This window comes from Coenobita brevimanus, chromosome 23 (genome assembly GCF_032717465.1).
Source record: "Coenobita brevimanus isolate Jiangsu-jjx chromosome 23, ASM3271746v2, whole genome shotgun sequence".
Taxonomy (NCBI): Eukaryota; Metazoa; Arthropoda; class Malacostraca; order Decapoda; family Coenobitidae; genus Coenobita; species Coenobita brevimanus.
Genome location: NC_136976.1, coordinates 64,807,774 through 64,834,707, shown reverse-complemented (window position 1 = coordinate 64,834,707; position 26,934 = coordinate 64,807,774). Strand labels below are relative to the sequence as shown.

General features: G+C 42.1%; 1 protein-coding gene across 1 annotated transcript in view; it reads right to left on the bottom strand.

The window, feature by feature from the left end:
- Nucleotides 1-26,934, bottom strand: part of Cox10 (Cytochrome c oxidase assembly factor 10) — an 83,008-nt gene that overhangs the window by 49,913 nt on the left and 6,161 nt on the right. The window contains exon 3 of the mRNA XM_080267157.1: nt 22,519-22,773. Coding sequence (XP_080123283.1) covers nt 22,519-22,773 — 255 coding nt within the window. The remainder of the gene's footprint in view (nt 1-22,518; nt 22,774-26,934) is intronic.

Genomic DNA, 26,934 nt, shown 5'->3' with positions numbered 1-26,934 from the left:
TCTTCCAATCCGGATATGGAATTTTCTGGATAACCAAATGTTACTCTTAGAAATTTTCTGCGAGGTCAAACAAATGAAACATGACCAAACTAGGGACTTTATCTCATAAAGGACATTATTCAGTATTAGATACAGCACAGGTAAGATACACTACACAAAAAAGACAGCAAGAGAACTTGTACAGGACTGAACACAAAGCCGCAAACATTACCAAAATTTATTTAAAGAAAAATTTAGCATATTCCTCTCGCACTCTTTTGACGCCACTTGTGTCCAACCACTTCCAAGTACAGTACTGAGTGACATTAAGTCTCTTGCCAGCCCAGACCTCACGCTCCCCACACTCCTCACTCAGCAATTCGTGCGGTATCAGAAACTGATTTCAATCATTTCATTCCCCTGCCCTTATTATAACTGTATTGTTTTGAAACTGGTTTATATTATAAATTAATGAAAGCTCTTCCTATTGAACGAAAAAAGAAAAAAAAAAATTACCATATTGCATCATTCACTTATATATTCAATGCTCAAATACTCACAGACATATAAACATTTCAGCAATGATTATAGAATATTGTAGAACATTTATGTACGATCCATTTTGTAAAAAATGACACGTCTAGCTATCCAACAAAAATTTTTATGGCATACAGAATAACAGTAGGCGTTCATCACGCCTGGCCGCACTGAGTGAACTGTTTCCTACCATTTCATTCTCGCCTGCCCAGACCTCACGCTCCCCACAATCCTCACTCAGTGATCTGTGCGGCATTGAAAAATGATTGCAATCATTTCATTCCCCTGCCCTAATTTTTAACTGTATTGTTATGAAACTGATACATGTTACAAATGCATAAATGATCTTCCTAATAAATGAAAAAAAAAAAAAGTAAATAAAGGATATAAAACACAGTACTTTATCGTTCAGTAATGTATTCATTTACTCACTGACATATATACAGTACTCACACACTATTTTTTTCACAACAACAAACTGTTGTGAAAAAAAATACAGTGTGTGAGTACTGTATATACAGTATGTCAGTGACTAAATGAATACATTACTGAACGATAAAGTATGGTGTTTTATATCCTTTACTAACTTTTTTTCATTCATTAGGAAGATCATTTATTCATTTGTAACATGTATCAGTTTCATAACAATACAGTTCAAAATTAGGACTGGGGAATGAAATGATTGTAATCATTTTTCGATGCCGCACAAATCACTGAGTGAGAATTGTGGGAAGCATGAGGTCTGGGCAAGCGAGAATGAAGTGATAGGAAACAGTTCACTCAGAGCGGCCATGAGTGATGAACGACTCTTGTTATTCTATATGCCATAAAAAATTTTCTAGCACAGCTAGAAGTGTCATTTTTTTTACAAAATGGATTGCAGATAAATGTTCTACAATATTCTATAATCATTGCCGAAATGTTTATATGACTGTAAGTAAATGAGCATTGAATAAATAAGTGAATGATACAATATGGAAATTCCTTTTTTTTTTTTTTTTTTTTTTTTTTTTTTAAAGGAAGATCAAAAACAAATTGTTGTGAAAAATACACCAGATTATATGAATGGACTCTTAAAGAGTGTGAGCAGTTGATTTCACTTGGATGAATCCTGAGTCAAAAGAGTGCCAGCGGTTGGATTTCACTTCGACAAATCCTAGGTCGAAAGTTTTTTTTTTTCTTTTCTTTTTTTTTAAATGTGACCGACTCTGGGCATAGGCTTCACAGCCTGCTTTCAAGGCCCAGTAGTCCTCCTACGTACCGCACACCTCTACATGTGAGTGGTTGGATTCTTCACCGGGTCCCCGTGTACGAAAGGGTTAAATTACAGGCCAAAATAATTTTGAAAACTTAGCTGCATACACTACTTTATCCTGTACTGTACAGAACTAATAAAGAATTATAGGGGGATCATCAGGATCATGAGATGAGGATTCAGACAGTGGAATATTTTTGATATCCAGAACATTTTCGACCCTAAGCTGGATCAAATTTGCATTCCGGTTATACGGATTTGCCAATGCATCGGATGCCAGTTAATCAAGCTTTTACTCTATAAATATAAATATAAATATATATATATATATATATATATATATATATATATATATATATATATATATATATATAACCACCGCATAAAACCTTGATACTCTCCTATATTTTGCTTGAAAACTTCGACATAACTCTGATAGGCGAAAATGTCACTTTAAAGTGATGTTATAGCCTATCATAGTTAATATTTTTGACTTTTCTACATCATTCAAGTACTTTACAGGCATCTTGGAATGTGTCAGGTGAAATAATAACGCTAGTAAGACGTAGGGAAGAAAATGAAACTTTATGCAGCACGAGCATCAACAACATACACCCTCTCCTGACGAGAGCTCGGCGAGCACTGGCAAATTTCATGCATCAGTGAGTCTGGGAGTGTTCACGGTGCTGCCAGATGTACATTAACAGCCGGATTAACTCGGGAGATGGTTGGAGTTAAGCCTACCTTAAATGTGTTTTTCATAGGTCTCAGAGGGATGATGGGATCAAGGTTTTTTGCAGAGGGTGTATATAGATAGATAGAAACATAGGTATACAGTAATCCCTCCATTATCCGATGTAATAGACCCAAAGGCATGTCCGGAAAGTGGGCCTCTGCCTGCTGGACTGATACTTATGACCCTAACCCAGCCTAACTTTGAAAGCAACCTAAATAACTCCCTACCGGACATGCATAGCACTTATTCAAACCTATTTAAGATCCTATTCACACCAATAATGGACATAAAGCATGAAATAAATGAAAAGGAACCAGAGAATGAGGAATTAGAAGTGGTTATGGAAAATATTTAAAAGTGTACAGGGTACTTACAACACGCCTGTGGCCACCTCCTTGTAGGCTCTTGTAGTTGTGAATATCCTCTTGAAGCACGTACAGTAATCCAGTGTTGTGCTAATCTTAATTCTTTGCACTGTGAGTTATAATTGATTAACACTGCAATTTTCTGTTCTTGATTGCGCCACGTCAGTTTCAACCACCACTTTGCTATCTATCTATCTATCTATTGCCAGACACCTCAATCCTGTTCGGGGTGGCCACAAACAAATTGCCTCCACGTCGCCCTGTCCCCCTCCATTTCACTGCCCCGCTCCCAACTCACACCCCCCTCTCTTATATACCTCTCCAACCCATCCCTCCATCTCATCCTCAGCCTCCCCCTCCCTCTTCCCCCCTCCACCTCACTCACATACACTCTCTTCGTCAGTCATTCACCCTCCATCCTCTCCACATGGCCAAACCACCTCAGTGTATTCCTCCTAATGCTTCCTATCACATCCACATCCACACCACAATGTTCCTTTATATCCTCATTTGTCAGCCTGTCTCTCCATGTGACTCCACAGGCTCCTCTTAAATAACTCATTTCCACTGCTCTCACTCTTGACTTGTGTCCTTCCAGCAACATCCAAGCTTCACTTCCATATGTTAGAGTTGGTATCACAATACTGTCATGTAATAACTTTTTGACTTCCATGCTCACTTCTCTGCTTCTTATCACTGCTTTCAAGGAACCAGCAACCTTTCTTCCCTGCTGTACCCTTTCAAGCACTTCACCCTCCAAACCTCCATCCTTACTCATCACACTACCCAAGTACTTAAACAAACTCACATTTTCCAATTCCTCACTATCCAACCTCGCTGTACATTCACTGACTTCACCTCTCTCAAAGACCATCACTTTACTCTTCCCTACATTCATCTTTACATTCCGTTTCTTACACACTCTCTCAAACTCATCCACTAAGCCTTGCAGCTCCCCTTCGTCTTCACTTAACAACACAGTATCACCTGCAAACAACAGTACAAGGAGTTTCCAAACACTATCCTCTCTCACCAGGGCCACTCCAACATCCACTACCCTACCTTGTACCTCTTTTATTACCCCATCCATGTACAGATTGAACAACCATGGAGACATGACACATCCCTGTTTCAACCCAACCTTCAAAGAGAAAAATTCACTTAGTTCACCATCCACACACACTGCAGCCTTAGCACCTTCATATATACTCTTCACAGCATTCAACAACTTCCCATCTACTCAATAGATTCTTAATGCTTTCCACAATCCTTGTCTATCCACTCTGTCATATGTATTCTCCAAATCCATGAAAGCCGCATACAACTTCTTTCCCTTCTCTAGAAACTTTTCCACTGAAGATCTAAAAATGAATATCTGATCTACACAAACTCTTCCCTTCCTAGAGCCTCCCTGTTCTTCTCCAACTAATTCCTCTGTTCTTTCTCTTACTCTGTCAATAAGTATCCTACCATACACTTTCCCTATTATACTAAGAAGACAGATGCCCCTATGATTACCACACACTTCCTTTTCCCCTTTTCCTTTGTATAAGGGAATAATTATACCTGACTTCCAAACCTCCGGGATTCTACCTTCCTCCCAGGCCAATCTGCACATTTTCCACATCCATTCTACTACTATCTTTCCCCCATGCTTCAGCTTTTCACCACACACTCCATCAATTCCTGGAGCTTTCCCCAATTTAACTTTCTTCATTGCTTCCACAGCTTCTATCCTACTGATTTCTTCCTGTCTTCTCACCTCCCTCCTTCTCCCAGCCATTCCCCAGCCAGTTATACTCACATTACTTCCATTCTCTATGTTCAACAATTCCTTGAAGTGTTCTCTCCATCTGCTCACTTTTTCTCCCTTCTCCAGTAGTAATCTACCATTTTTATCTTTCACTTCCCTGCTAACTTCACTTCCACCCTGTCTTACTCTTTTCACCTCTTTCCAGAACATTTTCTTACAGTCCCTCCACTTTACACTCAAGTTCCTTCCAAACTCCTCATCTGCTCTCTTCTTACTCTCTCTTACTAATCTTTTCACCTCTCTCTTTCTTTCTATATATAACTCTCTCTTCCGCCTCTCAACTTCTTCCACGCCCCTATTTCTCATCCATTCTTTGTATGCTTTCTTCTTTTGTGCCACAGCCTGTCTCACCTCTTCAGTCCACCACGCTGTACCTTGCACACCCCTCCGTCTTCTCTACATACTACACACCACGTCACATGCTGCACATATTTCTTCTGTAAATATCCTGCACACACCTTCCACATCTCCCATCTGCTCCAATTCATATAAGCCCAATCGTTCCTCCACTTCTCTCTTATACTCTGCCAATTTCTCATCCTCTTGTAACCTTTCCACTCTCCTTACAAATACTCTTTCTTCCCGTCCTTCCCTTCTTCTATTTCTCCATCCTAATTGGACCTTGATTCTGACCACCACCAAGTAGTGGTCAGAAAGTCCACTCCCCCAACCTCTAGAAGCTCTTGCACCCATTACACATTTTTGCATCCTTGCATCCACACACACATAATCAATCATTGCCTTCTTTTCATTCACATCACCACCCACCCTTCTCATCACTCGCCATGTATACCTGTGGATCATTTTGTGCCTGAAGAGGGTATTGGCTATTACCAACCCCTTCCCAGCACAAATGTCCACTAATGCACAGCCATTCTCATCTATCTCAGCAGGCACACCCCACTCACCAACTATTCCATCCACCTTCACATCCCCTACTTTACCATTCATATCACCGATCAAAAACACTCTCTCATTCCTTCCAAACTTTTCCATACACACTTCCACATTTGTCCAGAACTCTTCTCTCACTCTGCTTGCATGATCTTGCGTTGGCGCATACACACACACAATTGCCCAGATTTGAATTCCAACTTTCAATCTTACCCACACAATTCTTGACCCAACTGATCCACACTCTCTTATGCTCTTCTTCCATCTTTTACTCACAACTATACATACTCCTTTTGCCCTCTCATCCTCACCTACTCTTGTACATATACCCCATCCATACTGCCATTCTCTCACATTCTCACCTCTCCATTTCATTTCAGTTATTCCGCATACATCAACTTTCGCACCCTCAAGCACCTGGACAATCTCTCTCTCTTTCACCTCATCATTGACTCCCCTTACATTCCACATTCCGATTACCATGTCCTTTGTACGATCCTTGGTCATCATCTTTTGGTCAGTCCTTGTCCGAGGCTTATTGTTTGTCTTATTAGTTAGTTGTTTTCCGGGGAGGGGCACTAACCCTCCGCCAACCCTTTTAGACAGCTTTTGCGACAAGCAGGGATACTGGGGGAGTATTCTTGAGGAAAAAAAAAAAATAAAAAATAAAAAAAAAAAAACTACAGGTACCTCCTCATAGGCTCTTTTAGTTGTGAATATGCTCTTGAAGTACGTACATTTATCCAGTGTTGTCTATCTATCTATCTATTGCCAGACGCCTCAATCCCGTTTGGGGTGGCCACAAACAAATCGCCTCCAAGTCGCACTGTCCCCCGTCATTTCACTCCCCTGCTCCCAACTCACACCCCCCTCTCTCATATACCTCTCCACCCCATCCCTCCATCTCATCCTCGGCCTCCCCCTCCCTCTTTCCCCCTCCACCTCACTCACATACACTCTCTTCGTCAGTCTTTCACCCTCCATCCTCTCCACATGGCCAAACCACCTCAGTGTGTTCCTCATAACGCTTCCTATCACATCCACATCAACACCACAACGCTCCTTTATATCCTCATTCGTCAGCCTCTCTCCATGTGACTCCACAGGCTCCTCTTAAAAACTCATTTCCACTGCTCTCACTCTTGACTTCTGTCCTTCCAACAACGTCCAAGCTTCACTTCCGTACGTTAGAGTTGGTATCACAATACTGTCATGTAGTAACTTTTTCACTTCCATGCTCACTTCCCTGTTTCTTATCACTGCTTTCAAAGAACCAGCAACCTTTCTTCCCTGCTGTACCCTTTCAAGCACTTCACCCTCCAAACCTCCATCCTTACTCATCACACTACCCAAGTACTTAAACGTACTCACAATTTCCAATTCCTCACCATCCAACCTCGCTGTACATTCACTGACTTCACCTCTCTTAAATACCATCACTTTACTCTTCCCTACATTCACCTTTAGATTCCGTTTCTTACACACTCTCTCAAACTCATCCACCAAGCCTTGCAGCTCCCCTTCGTCTTCACTTAACAACAAAGTATCATCTGCAAACAACAGTACAGGGAGTTTCCTAACACTATCCTCTCTCACCAGGGCCACTCCAACATCCACTACCCTACCTTGTGCCTCTTTTATTACCCCATCCATGTACAGATTGAACAACCATGGAGACATGACACATCCCTGTTTCAACCCAACCTTCAAAGAGAAAAATTCACTTAGTTCACCATCCACATGCACTGCAGCCTTCGCACCATCGTACATACTCTTCACAGCATTCAACAACTTCCCATCTACTCAATATATTCTTAACACTTTCCATAATCCTTGTCTATCCACCCTGCCATATGCTTTCTCCAAATCCATGAAAGCCACATACAACATCTTTCCCTTCTCTAGAAACTTTTCCACTAAAGATCTGAGAATGAATATCTGATCTACACAACCTCTTCCCTTCCTAAAGCCTCCCTGTTCTTCTCCAACTAATTTCTCTGTTCTTTCTCTAACTCTGTCAATAAGTATCCTACCATAAACTTTTCCTATTATACTATGAAGACAAATGCCCCTATGATTACCACACACTTCTTTTTCCCCTTTTCCTTTGTACAAGGGAATAATTATACCTAACTTCCAATCCTCCGGGACTCTACCTTCCTCCCAGGCCAATCTGCACATCTTCCACATCCATTCTACTACTATCTCTCCCCCATGCTTCAGCATTTCACCACACACTCCATCAATTCCTGGGGCTTTCCCTGATTTAACTTTCTTCATTGCTTCCACAACTTCTATCCTACTGATTTCTTCCTGTCTTCTCACCTCCCTCCTTCTCCCAGCCATTCCCCAGCCACTTATACTCGCTTAATTCTTTGCACTGTGAGTTATAATTGATTAACACTGCAATTTCTGTTCTTAATTGCGCCACGCCAGTTTCAACCACCTCTTTGCACTCCACACTTAATCCTTTGCACTCTAAATTCTAAATTCTGAACACTGCAAATTCCCATGTGGTCTAGTGGCGAGGTATTGCAGTTTATTAATTGTTTATTCACAAAACCGAGCACATGCGTCATCCATTGCGATGTACGTCCACCCTTGACAGTGTTAAGGCAGTAACTGTGGACAGGGTTGCCAGATGAGCTCCTCCACATTACCAAACTCCTCAATTTTCATTACCAAATTTAACTTTTCATTACCAAATTCTTAAAGGAAGCATTATTCTTCATTAATTATATGTACAATGGAAATAATCACTCTCCATATAATCAGCAGCATGTTTATTTTTGCATTATGTATGACAGCATATTAATCAAAGAGAGCAGACAGTCCACCATCTCCATTCTCTATATGTTTATACATTTGAAAAATCTATCTGGTAATGGTTCATGCTGATTCACTACCAAATGAACATTTCATTACCAAATTGGCCCACATTTGGTAATGAAAAATACCAAAGGGCAACTCTGACTGAGGAGGGGGAAGGGGGGAGGAAGGAGTGAAGGGGCTGTGGTGTAAACAGCTGTTCAGCGCCACGTGGTACCAAGGGGCAATTTCAAATTACAGGTGGGAAAAAATTAGGATTTTTTTTTTTTTTTTTTTTTTTTTTTGGTTCTGAAGGTCCAGGCCCACAATGTCCAGTAAATGAAGAGTCCGGTAAGTGGGCGTCCGGATAGCACAGGGATTGCTGTGTGTATATATATATATAAGTAATCCCTCTAATATCCGAACATCCCCCACTAACCGGACACATTCATCCTGGGATCCAATATTCCCAAAATGGGCCAAAAACCGCAAAAAAATTCGAAAAAAATCTGACTTTTTTCCCACCCGTAATTTGACATTGCTGTCTGGCACTGAACAGCTGTTACACCATGGTCCCTTCACCCCTTCCTTCCTCCCCCCTCCCCTCTCCCCTGTCAGGGTTGCCATTTGGTATTTTTCATTACCAAGTGTGGGCCAATTTGGTAATGAGTCAGAATAATGCATTACCAAATGGATTTTCCACATGTATGAGGATACACAGAATGGAGATGGTGGATTGTTTGCTCTCTCTGATTAATCTGCTACCCTACATAGCGTGAAAATAATCAACATGCTGTTAATTATAAGGACAGTGATTGCATGTATTTCCACTTGTATATATAATTAGTGAAGAATAAATGCTAGCTTTACGAATCTGGTAATGAAAAGTTAAATTTGGTAATGAAAGTTGAGGAGATTGGTAATGTGGCTGTTGCGATCTGGCAACTCTGTTACCCCGCCATCATCAACAGTCACAGCCTAACTCTGATCGAGAGCAGATGCTCATAGCAGTGCAAGCCACAGGAGCTTGTCTTTTGTGAATAAACAGTGAATAAACTGCAATACCTCACCACTAGAACATACAGGAATTTACAGTGTTGTGCAGTGTTAAGAAATTAGAAATCAGAGTGCAGAGGATTAACTGTGGACTGCAAACTGGCGGTTCAAACCAGTCCAGGAGCAAGGGACTTGTAAGTACCCAGAATGTTTAATATTGTATAAACTCACCTCTAAAATCTCATTTTATGGTTCTTTTGCATTTATTTCAGTCTTTTATGTCCCTTATTGGTGTGATTTGGGTCTTAAACAGGTGCAATGCATGTCCAGAGGGAGTTGTATAGGTGTTTCTCTGAGTTAGGGTCCATAAGTACAAGTCCATAAGCTGGGGCCCAATATCCGGACAGGACCACTATCCGGACCTGCCTATGGCTCTATTACATCGGATATTGGAGGGATTACTGTATGTATATGTATATATATATATATATATATATATATATATATATATATATACAGTAAAAGTCCTATTATTCGGCAGCTGATTATTCGGTAGATCCGACATTTCGGCAGTTTTGAGAAATAGTCCCATTTACGAAAATCTTTGATTTTTCGGCAGATGTCCGGAATCATCACGGCAGTCCAGGAAGTGTTATCTGTGACTTGTAGGCCTGTTTCATTACACTTATGTATGTTCACCAATTTCTATATTTTTTCAGATTCAGGTATAGTACTGTAGTGATTACAATACTGCACAGTATCATACAGTACAGTAAACACCCCCTCCAAATTAGCGAGGGTTACGTTCCAAGCCCCCTCACTAATTCTTGAAATTCGTTCATTCTTGATGCCTTCCTGAAAGTGACATTTACCGGTAATTGCATAGCCCATGAACCACTGATACTGTAATGCATTACCCATAAATAAATGATGCTTGTTAAATCAGTTTCCCCATTGTTTTTATCTGTACGGCTGTGACAGCTCTAGTATTTTTATTTCTCAGCATAATGGTGGAAGGGACTGTCCTGTTTAACTAAACCTAACCTAACCGAGTTTAACTGTACCTAATAATTTAACCAAACCTAAGCTAACCTAAAGTCAGAAAAATACTTAAAAATAAACTGGAGGAATATGAATTGCTAAGGTGTCTCTGATGAAAGTTAAATGTACATTTAGCGCTCATTCTTTTGTTTGTTTTTGTGTTTAATGTGAAAGAGAGAGTATTGATGCAAACAGTAATGTATCCCATTAACCCCTAAATAACCTCCGACACTGAACAACCCTTTACAGTACCGATGTCAGTGATGTCAAGTTAGTGTGAGCTATAAAGAAAACTGAACAATTATGGGGAGGGAACGAAGGTCACTGGTATGTTTACATGACTCTACGCTACGATTCCAAGCAGCCAAGCGGTTGGTTAATCTCAGATGTTTTCGCCCATTTGGTAAATGCCCCGTAACTTTATCAATTTTTCCCAGACTCATAGCGAATCATAGCATGGGTTTAGGAAGCTAAATAACACATTGCTAGGTAAGCCAGACTTTTATCTTCACATCTTTAAGAAAAACAAATTGATTTCAGAAGAATGGACGAAACTTACTCTACGTACTCAGAGAGGAATTAAATTTCTTCCATTTTCTTAAAGATGTGAAGATAATCGTGTGGCACACCTAACAATGTATTATTTAGCTTCTTAAACCCATGCTATGATTCACGTTTTTTTTTTTTTTTTTTTTTTTTTAATGCAAGGAAGAAGGAACCAAAGGCCATGAGCCCGCAGTAACAGTTCCCTCCAAGAGAAAAACAAAATACAATAGAGAGCCAAATTCAAGATCCGATCATTTTGAGATGCCTGGACACACTGCGTTTGAAAGACTGGAGATCACAGGCAGCAGGAAATACAGACAGAGGAAGACAGTTCCAGAGCTGATCTGTTGCATAAATGAAAGACTGGGAGTAACGGTTAACTCTTGCATTAGAGAGCTGGACAGAAAAGGGATGAGAGTTTGCTGCCAGTCGGGTGCTACGCGCCCGTCGTAGAGGTGGAGGAATGCAAGCAGACAGTTCAGAGGAGCAGTGACCATTAAAGTAGCAACAGAAAAGAGATAAAGATGCAGCAGTGCGGCGAAGAGACAGAGGTTGAAGGGAGTCAGTAAGAGGAGGAGAGTTAATGAGACGAAAAGCCTTTGACTCCACCCTATTGAGAAGAGCTGTATGTGGGGAGCCTCCCCACACATGAGAGTTGTACTCCATACAGGGGCAGATAAAACCCCTGTATAGAGTCACAGGGGTAAAGAAAGAGCGAAGTCAGCTTAGCACACCCAATCTCTTGGAAGCAGATTTTACAAGAGATGTAATATGATCTTTCCAAGATAAGTCCTGAGTAAATGAAACCCCAAGCATGTTCAAGGATGATGCAGGATTAAGCTGAATATTATTAAACATTAGTAGGTATACCTGTGGAAGATTTTGCCGGGTTGATAGGTGTAAGAACTGAGTCTTAGATGCATTAATAACAACCATATTATTATTACCCCAGTCAGAGATACGAGCCAAGTCAGACATTAGGTGTGCCATAGCCTCATCCCTTGTTTCTTGAAGTAACTGTTGAGATGGGCGTTGCGGGAACCGAATGGAAAGGTGAAGGGTGGAGTCATCAGCGGATGAGTGGATAGGGTTAGATGTACAGCTTAGAAGATCATTGATGAATAAAAGGAAGAGAGTTGGTGATAGGACAGAGCCCTGAGGAACACCACTGTTGATAGATCTAGGAGAAGAACGATGGCCGTCTACAACAACGGCTATAGAACGACCAGAAAGGAAGCTAGCGATGAAGGCACAGATAGAAGGATACAAACCGTAGGAGGGCAGTTTGGAAATCAAAGATTTATGCCAGACTCGATCGAAAGCCTTTGAGATGTCAAGTGCAATGGCAAAGCTTTCGCCAAAGTCCCGAAAGGAGGATGACCAGGAGTCTGAAAGGTAGGTGAGAAGATCGCCAGTGGAGCGTCCCTGACGGAACCCGTACTGATGATCGGAAAGAAGGTTGTGATAGGAAAGATGTCTTAAAATTTTTCTATTGAGAATTGACTCGAAAACTTTTGAAATACAGGACGTTAAAGCAATTGGACGATAGTTGGAAGGTTGGGAGTGGTCACCCTTCTTTGGGACTGGCTGAGTTACAAAGTTACGGTGCATTTACCAAATGGGCGAAAACATCTGAAATTAACCGACCCTCTGACTGCTTGGAATCGTATCGTAGAGTTGTGTAAACATACCAGTGACCTTCGTTCCCTTCCAATAATTGTTCATAGTTTTTTCACAGCTCACTTAACATGACATCACTGATATCTGTACTGTAAAGGGTTGTTCAATGCCGGAGGTTATTAAGGGGTTAATGGAATATATTACTGTTTCAATCAATACTCTCCTTTCACAAGCAAAAAAAAAAAAAAAATGAACAAAAGAATGAGCACTAAATGTACGTTTAACTTTCATCAGAAAGACCATACCAATTCATATTCATTCACTTTATTTTATGCAATTTTTCGACTACATGTATTTTATTTTGTGTTTGGAAAAAGTACTGTAAACAGCACTCACTTCAAACATATTTGTAATAATATAAGTAGTGATGAGTTCACCAATACAAGTGATGTACTGAGGTGGTAGGTAATATTCCATATCATTTCGGCCATCCAGGAAGCGTTATCTGAGGTGTATGCCTACTGTGTCATTACACTTGTCTATGTTCACTAATTCATATATATAGTGTATATACATATATATATATATATATATATATATACTGTATATATATATATATATATATATATATATATATGTATATATATATATATATATATATATATATATATATATATATATATATATACAGTAATCACTCTAATATCCGGACGCCCAATAACCGAACATCCCCACTAACCGAACCTTATCGTCCTGGGATCAAACATTCCCAAAATGGTCCGAAAATCCAAAAAAATTGGAAAAAAAAAATCGATTTTTTGCCGTCCGTAATTTGAACTTGCCGCGCGCGCCGCGTGAGAGCATTGTTTTGGTTCGTCATTCCTCCGACGTCCGATAGAGCGCCGCTGCATCCTCCCCACTTCCCGCCTGTCTCTCACCGCGACTGGACCTACGCTCTTCGCCATGGCTGCCCACGTGCTCGCTTTTGTGGTGGTGCCGTACTTGCTGCAAGGCCTCCTGCTGCTCTCTGCCCTACTCTTAGTGTGTGTGATGATGGCCCCGCCTCCTGAGAAAAGGAAGAGAGTGGTGTTGACTCTGGAGAAGAAATGGGAGATATTGGAGAAGGTTGATGCGGGTTGGTCTTCCTCTCGCATTCTCCGCGAGTTCAACCTGGCCCGGTCGACTTTGTTCGATATCAAGCGTTCCCGAGACAAGCTCATGCAGTACACGGCTGACTTCTCGTCGAGAAGCAAACGCAACGTGGAGAGGAAGGTTATGTTTACCCCCAAGTATGCAGAGATCGACCGCTCCACGTTGATTTGGTATCGACAGCAACGTGCAGCTGGTGTGATGGTACGTGGAACGAAGCTGAAGGCTGCTGCTGAGAAGTTTGCAAGGCTTCACGACGCCCTAGACTTCAAGGCATCCGAGGGTTGGCTCTTTGCGTTCAAGTTGCGACATGGCCTTACTAACCGTAAAGCACATGGCAAAGCATTGGACGCTAACGAGGATGGAGTTGACGAGTTTCGGCACAAGGTGAAAGGCTTGATCGACAGGGAGGGCCTCACTCTCGGTCAAGTCTATAACGCTGACGAAACTGGCCTATTCTATCGCTCGGTGCCAACGAACACTCTCGCCGATGAGACGGAGAAGCGTGTACCTGGCCGCAAGCTTTCTAAGGAATGGATATCTGCTTTGTGTTGTGCCAATGCTAACGGCATGCACCGGCTTAAGCCCGTTATTGTTGGCCGTGCAAAGCAGCCTCGGTGCCTTCGTGGGGTGATGGATGTCCTTCCTGTCGTATGGTACCATTCTTTGAAAGCATGGTTCACAGCTGTGATTTTCAAAGACTGGTTTCACCATCACTTCGTCAAGGAGGTCATACATTACCAGACGAAGACACTGGGAATTCCTCGCGACCAGGTAAAGGCTCTCCTTCTCCTCGACAATGCACCTGCCCACCCGTGCGACAAGGACTTGGTTGCTGAGAATGGCCGTATTAGGTGCATGTTTCTGCCACCTAATACGACTGCTCTCATTCAACCAATGGACCAAGGAGTGATCGTGGCAACAAAGCGCCTGTACCGTCGGAAGTTCCTGGACGAGGTGATGGTGGTTCTCGAGGACGAGGACGAGCGCAGGGAAGGACGTGACACTCAAGGCAAGCGGACTTTGGAAAACCTTCGCCGCTACAACATCAAGTCTGCGCTGTACAACTGGGCTAGTGCATGGAAGGAAGTCCCTGTGAAAACTCTTGAAAATGGTTGGTCTCGTCTGCTTCTCGGAACAGATGTGGAGTACGATTTCCTAGGGTTTGACGTGGATGACTTCCATGCACGGCTACGTACGCACGGCGACGATGTTGATGTGGACGATGTTCGTGAGTGGTTGGACGACGACGAGGGCGATCCTGGGTATCAGACGTTGTCTGATATCAAGATCGCGTCTTCGGTTGCTGGTGTCAGTCCCGAACTTGAAGATTCCGACGACGAAGGCGATGATGATGCAGACTCCGCCCAGCAGGACACTACTCCAGCCATCCCCAAGCTGAGCGCACTCCGGGAACATCTAGAGTTCGTCCTAGACTATCTGGAACACCCGGACTGCGACAGGGAGATGGGGCCCTTGGGACTCGTGGAGGAAGTGCGTGCTTTCCGGCAGTGCATCATCAATCGCCAGAATCGTCGGTCCTTGCGTCAGTCAACGATTGACAGTTTTTTCAGGCCCGTGACCCCCGCTGTGCCAAGCCCTGGTTCCACTCCGTTGCCTCCCCAAGACAGGCCCTCATGCTCCGAGCCACAGCCCAGCACATCAGCTGCAGTGGAGTCACCGCTCGACGTGAGTTTGTGGCTGTCTTCAGAGTCTTCTGTAGTCGGTACGCCATCACCACTACCCACCGATGCACCCCTTGGACGCCTGCAAGTGATACTCTCGGGCTCTGACAGTGAATAAACAGCAAGAACTTCTCCACTAGACCACACGGGAATTTTGAGTGTTGTGCAGTGAAAAAAACGGTGTGTTGTGTTAAGGTTTTCAAGTTGGGAGAAAAGACTAAGTAGAAAAGAAATTTAACGTAACTAACCTTCTTTGTTTTGGCTTTGGAAACTTAAAAAAACTTGGGAAATGTTAATGTGCAACACTTAAATTTAATGGAACATTATTTGGACTAAAGTGAACACTGTGAAAAGAACGGACTTCTGTGTGTTAGTGACTAAGTTCAGTGCAAGACTTCAGGAAGAGTGTAGTGCAAGTGCTTCAGGAAATCGTTCTTACTGTCAGAGTCCGAGAGGAGGCGGTTATTCATCGAGGTGGCCAGGGACTTGCTGTAAGTAGCCAAAATGTTTCATGTTGTACTATTTCCCATACTATATTTACCAGAATGTTTCATATTGTATTTTTTCCCATACTATACTTACCAGAAAGTGTCATACTGTACTTCTTTCCATACTAAACTTACCTCATGCATGTGCAGTAGGAATGTGTTTTTCAGAGTTCGGTTAGGTTCGGTTAGGTTAGGTTCGGTTAGAGTCCATAAGTACCAGAATGTTTATTAATGTATGAACATACTTCTAAACCCACATTTTATGTTTCTATTGCATTTATTTCAGTCATTTATGTGCCTTATTGGTGTGATTTGGGTGTTAAATAGGTGCTATGCATGTCCGGAGGGAGTTGTATAGGTGTTTCTCTGTGTTAGGGTCCGTAAGTACAAGTCCATAAGCTGGGGCCCAATATCCGGACAAAACCAATATCCGAACCTACCGATGGCTCTATTGATCCGGATATTGGAGGGGTTACTGTATATACTGTATATATATATATATATATATATATATATATATATATATATACGTTTTCGTTTTTAAAGGCTCCAACATGCTTGCATATGTCGGCCTTGGTCACCTAATGGCGGCTCTCCACGCTGCACGATACATTGCAGCCTCCCTGTTCAGTCCCTTAACCCTAAGGTCACACTTAATGACCTCATCCCATGTCTTTCTCGGTCTGCCCCTCATAACCCCACCCCCAATATTAACACTTCTCACCTTCCTCACCCAATTATCATCCCCCATCCTCTCCACATGTCCAAACCACCTCAATCTACCTCTCCTCATCACAACACCAATACACTCCAGTCCCATCCTACCTCTCAACTCTTCCATTGTAAACCCAGCCCCTCCAGGCCTTGGACGCAGGGACGCACTGCACATCCACCTAATCATTGTCATTTCTGTACGTCTGAGCCGGCGAATATCTTCCTCCTTCACTGCCCAGGTCTCACTGCCATACAGCATTACACTCCTAACACATGCTGCATACAAAGACCCCTTAGCACGTAGGGAGAGCCCTCTCAATGTCAGGAGAGGCAAGAGCTCCCTGAACTTCTTCCAACCACTTCTCACCCTAGCCACAGAACTAGCTCCAGCCCCACCTCCAGCACACAACATGTCTCCCAAATAACAAAACTCTTCCACACACTCAAGAGATTCACCAGCAAGTTCAATCCTTTCACGTCTGACAATCTCCACCTGCTCACCCCGGCACGCCGCACACATAAAATCAGCATTATCTCGCAGTCTACCTCTGATACCACTACATCTCTTATGCACCCATTTATCACACACACCGCACAAGATGGAATTACTTCCCACGCCCTTGTGGCAAACTGCACATGGCCACTCTCCCTCGTCTTTGACAGTACCGCCACAAACCCTAGATATCATCACTTTTGTTTTATCTGCATTTACCCTTAAACCCTTTTGCCCCATACCATCTCTCCACTTCCTAAACCTTTCCTCCGCCTCCCTTACATTCTCTGCAATCAACACCAAATCATCAGCATACAACAACTCCCATGGGAGTCCGTTTCTAAAGTCACGTGAAAGGGCTTCAAGTACCATGATAAACAACATGGGACTCAAGACTGACCCCTGATGCACACCAACATTCACGGAAAACTCATCACTCAAATCTCCATCCACTCTCACCTGGGTGTGAGCACCCACATACATGGCCATAACCACCCTAACCAGCCACTCCTCCAAGCCAAGCTTTCTCATTGCCCACTTCACCACCTCTCTAGGGACTCCAAATCAACAAAAACAAAATAAAGATCCCTTCTCCTACCAACATATTTTTCCTGAAGCTGTCGAACAATGAATATGGCATCAGTGGTCCCCCTACCTGGCATAAACCCAAACTGCATCTCATCAATATTCACTCTTTCTCTAATCATACCTTCTAAAACTCTCTCCATTACCTTCATATTCTGCTCTAAAAGCTTTATACCTCTATTATTTCCTCTTTCCAGGGCATCACCCTTCCCTTTATACACATTTACAATTACACTCTTCAGCCAATCATCTGGGACAACACACTCATAAATAATCCTATTTATCAGGTCAGTGACTAAACTCACCCCTACATTGCCTGAGGCCTTCAACATTTCGGCAGTCAACCCAGACACACCTGCTGCCTTCCCCACCCTCATCCTGCCTATTGCCTCACTCACAGTAGCAGTATCAATCAAAGGCCAAGGGCCAGACACTGGATCTGCTGGCTCCAAACCTTCCCTGTCCCAGTCAAACTCCTCATTCAACAACCGATTATAATGCTCTCTCCATGCATCTTTAATATCCTCGCATCTTTAATATCCATGCATGTTTAATATATATATTTCAGATTCAGGTGTAGTACTGTATTGAATGCAGTATTGTACAGTATACAGTACTCTCTCCAAACACAGTTGTAATACCATAAGTGGTGATGACAGTGTTCACCAATATATTTAAGGTACTGAGTGGGTAGGTTTTTGATTATTCGGCAAATCCAATATCTCTGCATCATCCCGGTCCCATAGATACCGAATAATGGGACTTTTACTGTATATATATATATATATATATATATATATATATATATATATTGTAGACTCCTTTTGAGCACCTTCCCCATGAGCCTCTAGGTCACTATTGGCACGTTGTGTGGGGTGGGTGGGTCGCGTACTGATGGAAAATGGCGTTTTTAAGCCACTTCTTGCCTTTACCTCGTGTTTTGTGGGGTAAACGAAAAACCTTGAATGCGCGAGTTTACCTCACAAAACACGAGGTAGAGGCAAGAAGTGGCTTAAAAACACCATTTTCCATCAGTACGCGACCCACCCACCCCACACAACGTGCCAATAGTGACCTAGAGGCTCATGGGGAAGGTGCTCAAGAGGAGTCTACAATAAGATATCGTCAATAACAGCTTCAATAATAATGTTTTCGGCAATAACAATAAGTTAGAATGGATACCCAGTTTCTATAATAATGATGTTTATTTCGTGAATACCAAGTTGTTATACTGCCAATACGTCCATAACAAGATGAGGAATGAAACAAACAAGCAAGAAGAGATGAAGGAAATTGCCGAAAATGTGAGCAGTAACGAGGAGGAGAGGGAGGATCCTCCCCTCACCACCTCCCCTGACTCGCCCACCGCCGTCCTCCACTGCCCCACCTGACTCACCAGCCGCCTCCCTCTCCATCTTCACAGCCCCACCTAACTCACCTGCTTCACCTAGCATACCTGCAACCCCCACCATAATGACTGTTGCTGCATTCTGGAAGAAATGTAACATTCAACAGGCCGTAAATTTCTTCGTCAAAGCCTGGAATAATACAACACTGGCAACTGTTAAACAAGCATGGTGCGGCCGGGGTGGTGGCGGGGGCACTGTAAGTGCATTGCCGCACCTCAGAACTCTTGTTGTTTAAATCCATCAGGCCTGTTGTCTACTGTTGTTAAGGTGACTGCCCATATTTTTGTTATTGCAGCTATATCTGTCGTACAATGTCAGAAAAATTTGACCTTTTTTATGTCTGTAAGGGCCAAAAATGTCCAGGTATTAGGGGGTACCGCCCATATATAATTTTTCCCATAAGATTATGTATTCTCAGTGCATGAATTCCCAGTGCGCGAGGTCGTGGACCGCCCAATCTCTTGCGCACTGTACGAGCCTACTGTATGTATGTATGTATGTATATATATATATATATATATATATATATATATATATATATATATATATATATATTTATATATATATTACATATATATATATTTATATATATCCATCCATCCATCATCCAATTCTACGCTGCCCCATGAGGAACGTAGGAGCCCGGGGCTAGGCAATTTGGACCTGACATTTAAGATGAGAGTGACCAGCCTTACACTTATCCCTGAGTGCCATTACGTGAGCAATAAACCCCAACCACCCCTTGGATATAAACCTTCACCGGCTCAATCCGACTGGAGTGCTGTACTTACCTACTAAACCACACGTGCCTTAAAAAAAATAAATAAATAAAAATAAAATAAAATAATTGGTTTTACACCAGGTATCCCCGAAGAGCTAAGGCGTTGCCCCTGGGTAGAGGACTTTTGGACTGAAGTGTGTAGCATTTTATGACCAGATGCCCTTCCTGATGTCTACCAATGACCCTTGGGTGGAATCGATCCTCCGACCCTTTGGTCAGAGCGGAGCGCTCTAGCCTAATTTGGTTATATGGTTACCACCCACCACAGTATATGGTTTCCTGGTGTACAGGATACCATCAGGCTTGTCACTCAATGTAGTCACCCATAGGCAGAAGGAAGAAGAAAGAATGAAGGAAAGAAAAACAAGAGAGAGAGTGTAAAGTCACCCGTAGGCAGAAGGATGAGGAAAGAATGAAGTAAAGAAAGACAGAAGAGGAAGGAAGGAATGGAGAGAGGAGAGGAAAGGGCAAACACCCAAGAGCAGCACTACAATGAGTGAGTGGATGGTCAGCACCCCCACCTACCACACTATATATATATATATAGCTTCCCGTCCGATCAGCGAAGTTAAGCAACGTTGGGTCTGGTTAGCACTTGGATAGGTGACCGCCTGGGAACACCAGATGCTGTTGGCATAACGTTCTCCCTACGTGTCAAGTGGGGTTGGTGGAGGATTAGTGCCCCTCCCTGTAAAACAATTAACTCTAAGCCCTTGGCCACCCCGTTTGGGATACATGGCATCTGGCAATGAATGAAAATGAATATATATATATAATCTAGTCATCATTTGGGGACTAGTACCAAACACACATAGCTGCCACTCCAACTGGGGCATTCTAAGGGGTGCCCTGTAGTCTATACAATGTGCTATGGCATATTCTCTATGTGCATTTCATAATGCATTACAGTGATCTCTTTTTTAAGGCTTTGTAAACTTCAGTAACACACTGCACAATCATTACAGTGATCTCTTTCTTAAGTTCTTGCATGCTTCAGTAACACACCGAGCAATTATTGTACTTACCAGTGCCAAACTTGCATTGTGTTATATATACCTGTACCTAAACATAAAAAAATAAAAAAAAATAAAAAAACTAAATAAAAATAAAAATGAAGACAGTTCGGTTAGTGAGGTGGACCCAGGACATCAAAGGCATGCATGATATGTGAATAATGTGTGACCTGTTCTACTGGCCATGCTGTATGAGTTCTACTTTTGTGCTTTTTTTTTCTTTGTGAACTGTTGGTGGGATATATATGACAAGAATGATGATTACCCCAAGTTTAAATGAAAATTCAAAATCTACTTTTTCTTTACTTTTCTCACTGAATACACACACTGCAACACTCAACTTTCACAAGGTGTCTGGTGGGTGGAAAAATCTTTAGTTTTATAGCCATCAAAAATAAGTTTTACTCTTCATATATTTGAGTTTGAGGACATCTTTCAAAGTTTATTCTCTATGGATGTGTTTTGTGTGTTATTCTACCTACTTCCAGATAATCTTACTCCACATAGGAATGAAATCTGGTTGTGACTGGGTTACTTAATGCTGTATTTAACCACTCCATCTTGAAAAGCCTCCCCTAAATTGAATAAAAGCATCTGAAGATGGCAACAACTCAATTAATAAATGACAACATAGGATTTAAGAGATTAGTAAGGAAATGTTAATGCATGAGTAAATGAGATGCCTGTGAAGCAGAGCTCAATGTTTCAAAGGCTTGAACTGTGAATGACTGAATTAATATAAGGCCTTTGCTGTTCACATGTCTAAATCCCATTCTACACTTCTCACTGGTAAGAAACAGTAAAGATGATAATTCATGATGACTGACATCTTACATTAACCCATAAACTGTGGTAATGAGGATCATGGCTGCAACCCTGGTGCACAAGAAACATCAGTTTTGCAAGTAACCCCCCCCCCATTGCTTTCTTCCAGATTATACTACAAGTAATGGAGTATATACAAGTAAATTTTTTAGTTATTATCTTATATTCTTTCACCACAAATGAACTCTGACACTGGGTAATCTTTGGTAGTGCAGATTTCTTTTTTCCCTGAAAATAATAAGTTCTATGGTCATGAAATTAAAGTGGGCACTCTAAAAAATGGGAAAGCAAATTTTCAGGTCAATATCTATCATTGTTCAATCACCTGATGTCTATCTGCATCAAAATTAAGCACATGAAAGTTTGACATTGATACAACTTCTGGAATGCATGTCAGGAATGCATGTCACATTCCTCATATGAACATTCACAAATGTATGCTGCAGTTTACAGGTTAATAAACCGTCTCATTACTAATAACTATGAATATGAAAGCAATACATTGTACTGTAATCAGAGAAAAGCATGGATATGATAATCATTCAAAGATGTGACTATCTCAACTTCTCTGGCTACAAGCTGAAAATTGAAGAAGGATGGCTGAGAGAGCAAAAGTGATGTATAAGAAAACAGCAACTACAAGGCCCATTTTCTATGGCCTTTTTCTGTGGGTGGGTTCATGGGAGGAGGAGTACGATTTCATACAAACCGAGAGAAAAAGAGCTTTCTCACTGACATCAGAAATGGTAAAATCATATAAGTAATTAAGGAAATAAGGAGCATTACCTTCAAATCTTTGGTTCGCTGTACCAATTTATATGAGTCTTTCAATAACTGGTTAACAGGTAACTGGACTTCCACCACTGCATGTCCTATGTTAGAAATGGTAGCATGTGCAGAGGCATCATCAACTGAGAGTGCTGAGTTGTCTGGCTGTGATCTTCGCACATCCACCACGGCACCCTCTCTAGCATGGTGCAGCACTGGAGCTTCATGACTTTCCAGTGACCCGGCGTTTGATGACTTCTCAGTAAGTATGATCTGACAAGAAATATGACTGCAATGAAGCATATACTAGCATATATTTCATACAAACCAGGCATGGGCAATCTTTCTGGGTTGGTGGGCTGAATTATGAAGCTGGTACTGAATTGCTTGTAACTTTCCTCTGGAATTATTCTATGGATATTTTTACAAGTAATTAATCCATATTAAAATAAACTAATTGCCATCTACATTAAAACAACAAAATGCTTATAAATGACAATATGTGATGGCCAATATAATCTGCTGTATTACAGAACACTTTTACTGGCAGTATGACGCACTGCAAACAAAATTCTGTCCTTATATTGTGAAATTAATATTCTTACTATCTGATCAGTTGTTAACCCTCACCGCGCTAATTTTTATCAACGCGATTACTTTCTCTGAGTCATTTTTACGAACTTTTTATTTTACAGTAATGTTAAGTTGATTTTCTTGTCATCAGATCACGTGCTTCTGAGCCCGAACTTTTCATCACCCTCGTCTTTTTGTAATTTATGCCTCGTGTGGGTGTGAGGCGGAAGCATCATGAGAGGCAGACAGGTGTGAATCCTCAATTGCTGAGCTACAAATGAGAACTGAATTACTAAAAATGCAGAATTTGGCAACTGCGGTGTGGCAGGGTTTGGCAATAGCTCTGAAGGTGTACTGTACAGGGAAACTCAACGTTACCATGGAAACCAATGACGCTTCCTTATAAAAATAATAAAAACAATTTGGTTTTATGTCAAGTATCCCCGAAGGGCTAAGATGTTGCCCCTGGGAAGAGGACTTTAGGACTGGAGCGTGTAGCATTTTATGACTGGATGCCCTTCCTCATGTCTACCAACGATCCTTGGGTGGATTCGATCCTACGGCCCTTCGGACCCACTGAGCCACGGCTGCTTCCTTATGCTTGAAATTATGGCACCGAGACCCATTGCCTCATATGAGGTGATCAGCGTGGCCAGGGGTGGCCTGCATATCTGAATTACTTAATATGCGGTATCTGGCAACTGCAGTATGGCCGGATTTGGCAACAGCTCTGATGGCGTAGGATGAAACTCAACATTCCATTGGAAACCAATGATACTTCCTCGTGCTTGAAATCATGGCGCTGAGACCCATTCCCTCATATGAGGCAATCAGCGAGGCCAGGGGTGGCCTGCATATCGCCTCATCTGAGGCGATAAGCATGGCAGGGGTTAAAAAGGTACAGGGTATACCCTTAATACATAATTATCTACCCATTTTTCATACGAAAAGTAACAAAGAAAATGTATTTCACCTCAATCATTATTACTGCAGTCCTTCTGTTTTTAATGAGGCACTTGGATCTGGATGTTTTTGATGGGCTGGCCAAAACTTGGAGGAATACTTGACGTCACAACAACGAGATTAGTTTCTGAACGTTCATTTATGAGCTAAGATCAATGTTTGGTCCATCCATCCATCCATCATCCAATCCTACGTTGCCCCATGAGGAGCGTAGGAGCCCAGGGCTAGGCAGTTGGACATGACAAATTTTATCCATACAAATCTATCTATTTATCTATTGCCAGATGCCATAATCCAGTAAGGGATGGCCATTTGACTCTGAGTTATTTGTTTTATGGGGAGGGGCACTAACCCTCCACCAACCCACTTGCTGACACATAGGGAGCACATTCTGCCTTAGACAATTCCAGTGCTCTTCTGCCCCCCCGGAGGAGCTTTATGTTTTTTTCACATGGTTTGTCTGTTTGTCTGCTTGTCTGTCTATTAACATCTTGATATGAAAACTGAAGGTGAGATTTTGACTAAAATTACAGGGATGATGGGCTATGACCCTCTGATCACCTGATTAAATTTTGGACCAAACTGGGCCAAGGCCCAGACAGTAGGAAAACAACAACAACAACAAAACTGTACACCAGGAAACCATTTACTATGCTGAATGGTAACCATATAACCAAATTATGGTACTGGTGATTTAGGGGCAATTATGGCACTCCAACTGGATTAAGCCAATGCAGGTTTATATCCAAGGGATGGTTGGGGTTTATTACTCATGTAATGCCACTCAGGGATGAGTGAGGCTGGTCACTCTCATCTTAAATGTCATGAGCAACTTCCCTAGCTCCGGGCTCCTACGTTCCTCATGGGGCAACACAGGACTGGATGATGAATGAATGAATGAAAAAATATTTTTTTCACCATAACTCCTTTCAAATTCGTCATATCAACATGAAACCAAAACCCAAAGGCGCATCTTTCAACTATGCATCCTAAAACATGCCTCAATATATCTGGGGGTCACCCCTCAGTTGAGAGGTAGGGGGGTCAATGATAGGTGGGCCAAGCCAAAAATTTCAAATATGCATGAAATTGTCAATTTTCATCCAATTTACTTCAAATCTGATGTGACATCTTTGACTAGATATCCTGTTGTGTTTATATGTCAGTACGAAAATGACTACCAAGGAGGGGTTTGCTGTGCCTTTGCACCGTTTCTCAATACATAAGAGTCAGAGTGGGAAATAGCTGCCAGACAGACTATTTCCTGGTCAAGAGGGCTGACAGGAAGTTACTGAGGGAAGGTAAAGTAATAGGGAGCAAGGATTATGTGCAGCAACACAAGTTATTGATATGTGACATGGTGCTTAAGAAGCAGTGATGAAAAAGAGGACCTATGCACCTAGGAGGAAAATATGGAAGCTGAAAAACCAAGCAGTAAGGGATGCACCAAACTCTACAAAACACTGCAATAGTCTACCAAGCTCTTGTCTGGTATTTGCAAGTAGCACAGCATCATCAGCATTCAACAAATTTGAGATGTTCTATCCATCACCATTCATTCCCAATGCCATCCCCCCCCTCCATTACTCGTGTTTTTACCTCTCTCATCACCCCATTCATATGAATACTGAACAACCATGGGGACATCACACAACCTTGTCGCACGCCTACACTGATCCTGAACCATTCACTTAGGTGCCCATTTATCTTTACACATGCCTCACTACCATCTTAAAAACTCTTGACAGTGCCTAGCAGCTTACCATCCACATCATGCATGTGCAAAACCTTCCACAATCCTCCTCTGTCTACTTTGTCGTAAGCTTTTTCTAGATCCATAAATGCCATAAACACCTTATAGTCCTTCTCACAAGCCTTCTGCTATATATGTCTCACTCCAAATATTTGATCAACACATCCTTTGCCATTCCTAAAGCCAGCCTGTTCATCACTCACTAATACTTTTGATATCCCTCTTCCTTTCTCTATAATGATTCTTCCATATACCTTCCCTGCAACACTCAACAGACTTATGCTACGATAATTCTTGCACTCACTTTCACGCTCGCCTTTATTATTGTACAGGGGTACAATCACTGCTTTTTTCCACTCTACTGGCACAGTTTTGCTCATCTCTGCCTTCCTACACATCTCCAACAAGCACTTAATTCCGATTCCCCCACTACATTTAACCATCTCCGTATACACCTCATCAACCTCTGCTGCTTTCCCATTTTTCAGTTCCTTTACAGCGTTCTTCACCTCTGCGAGTGTCACATTTCCTGGCACTGCATTCCTTCTCTGTACAGTCACTACTCGTTATACGTTGATCCAGTACGATAATTCGCTACAACGATAACATAAAAGTTCCACCCCAAAATCCAATTTACAATGAACTTCCCGCTATAATGATACTGCCCTCGTAAAATTTCATACGAAGTGCCAGGCACATGCAAGGCAACCGTCGCTTGTCTCAGGCAAGATGCTGGCCCCAGCGTGCAGAGCACTGTTTTGGTTCAGTTACGGACCCACCACCCCTTAAAAGCCCTGTCTTTTCCATTCTTTCGTGTGTGCCCCCTGCTATCATCACCTCTCAGCCAAGCATTGTGCTACAGTAGGCGTATACATCGTGTAGCACCAGGCCAACATTATGCAAGTGTGACTGTTGTGTTGTTGCAACGATTTACTATACGTGAGTAACGCTGCCTGTACTGGTGTGATGGTGTTTGTTTTGGTCTTGGAGACGACTTGGACTGACACAGGAAGTGATTGAGGTGGGTTGTCATTTTTCCTTCAGTCTTGGGTGGGTGACTTTGGGAAGATGAGTTGACATAATCCCCCTTTTATAATGTATTTCAATCCCCCGATTAACGACAAACTCGTTATACGTTAAGGTAT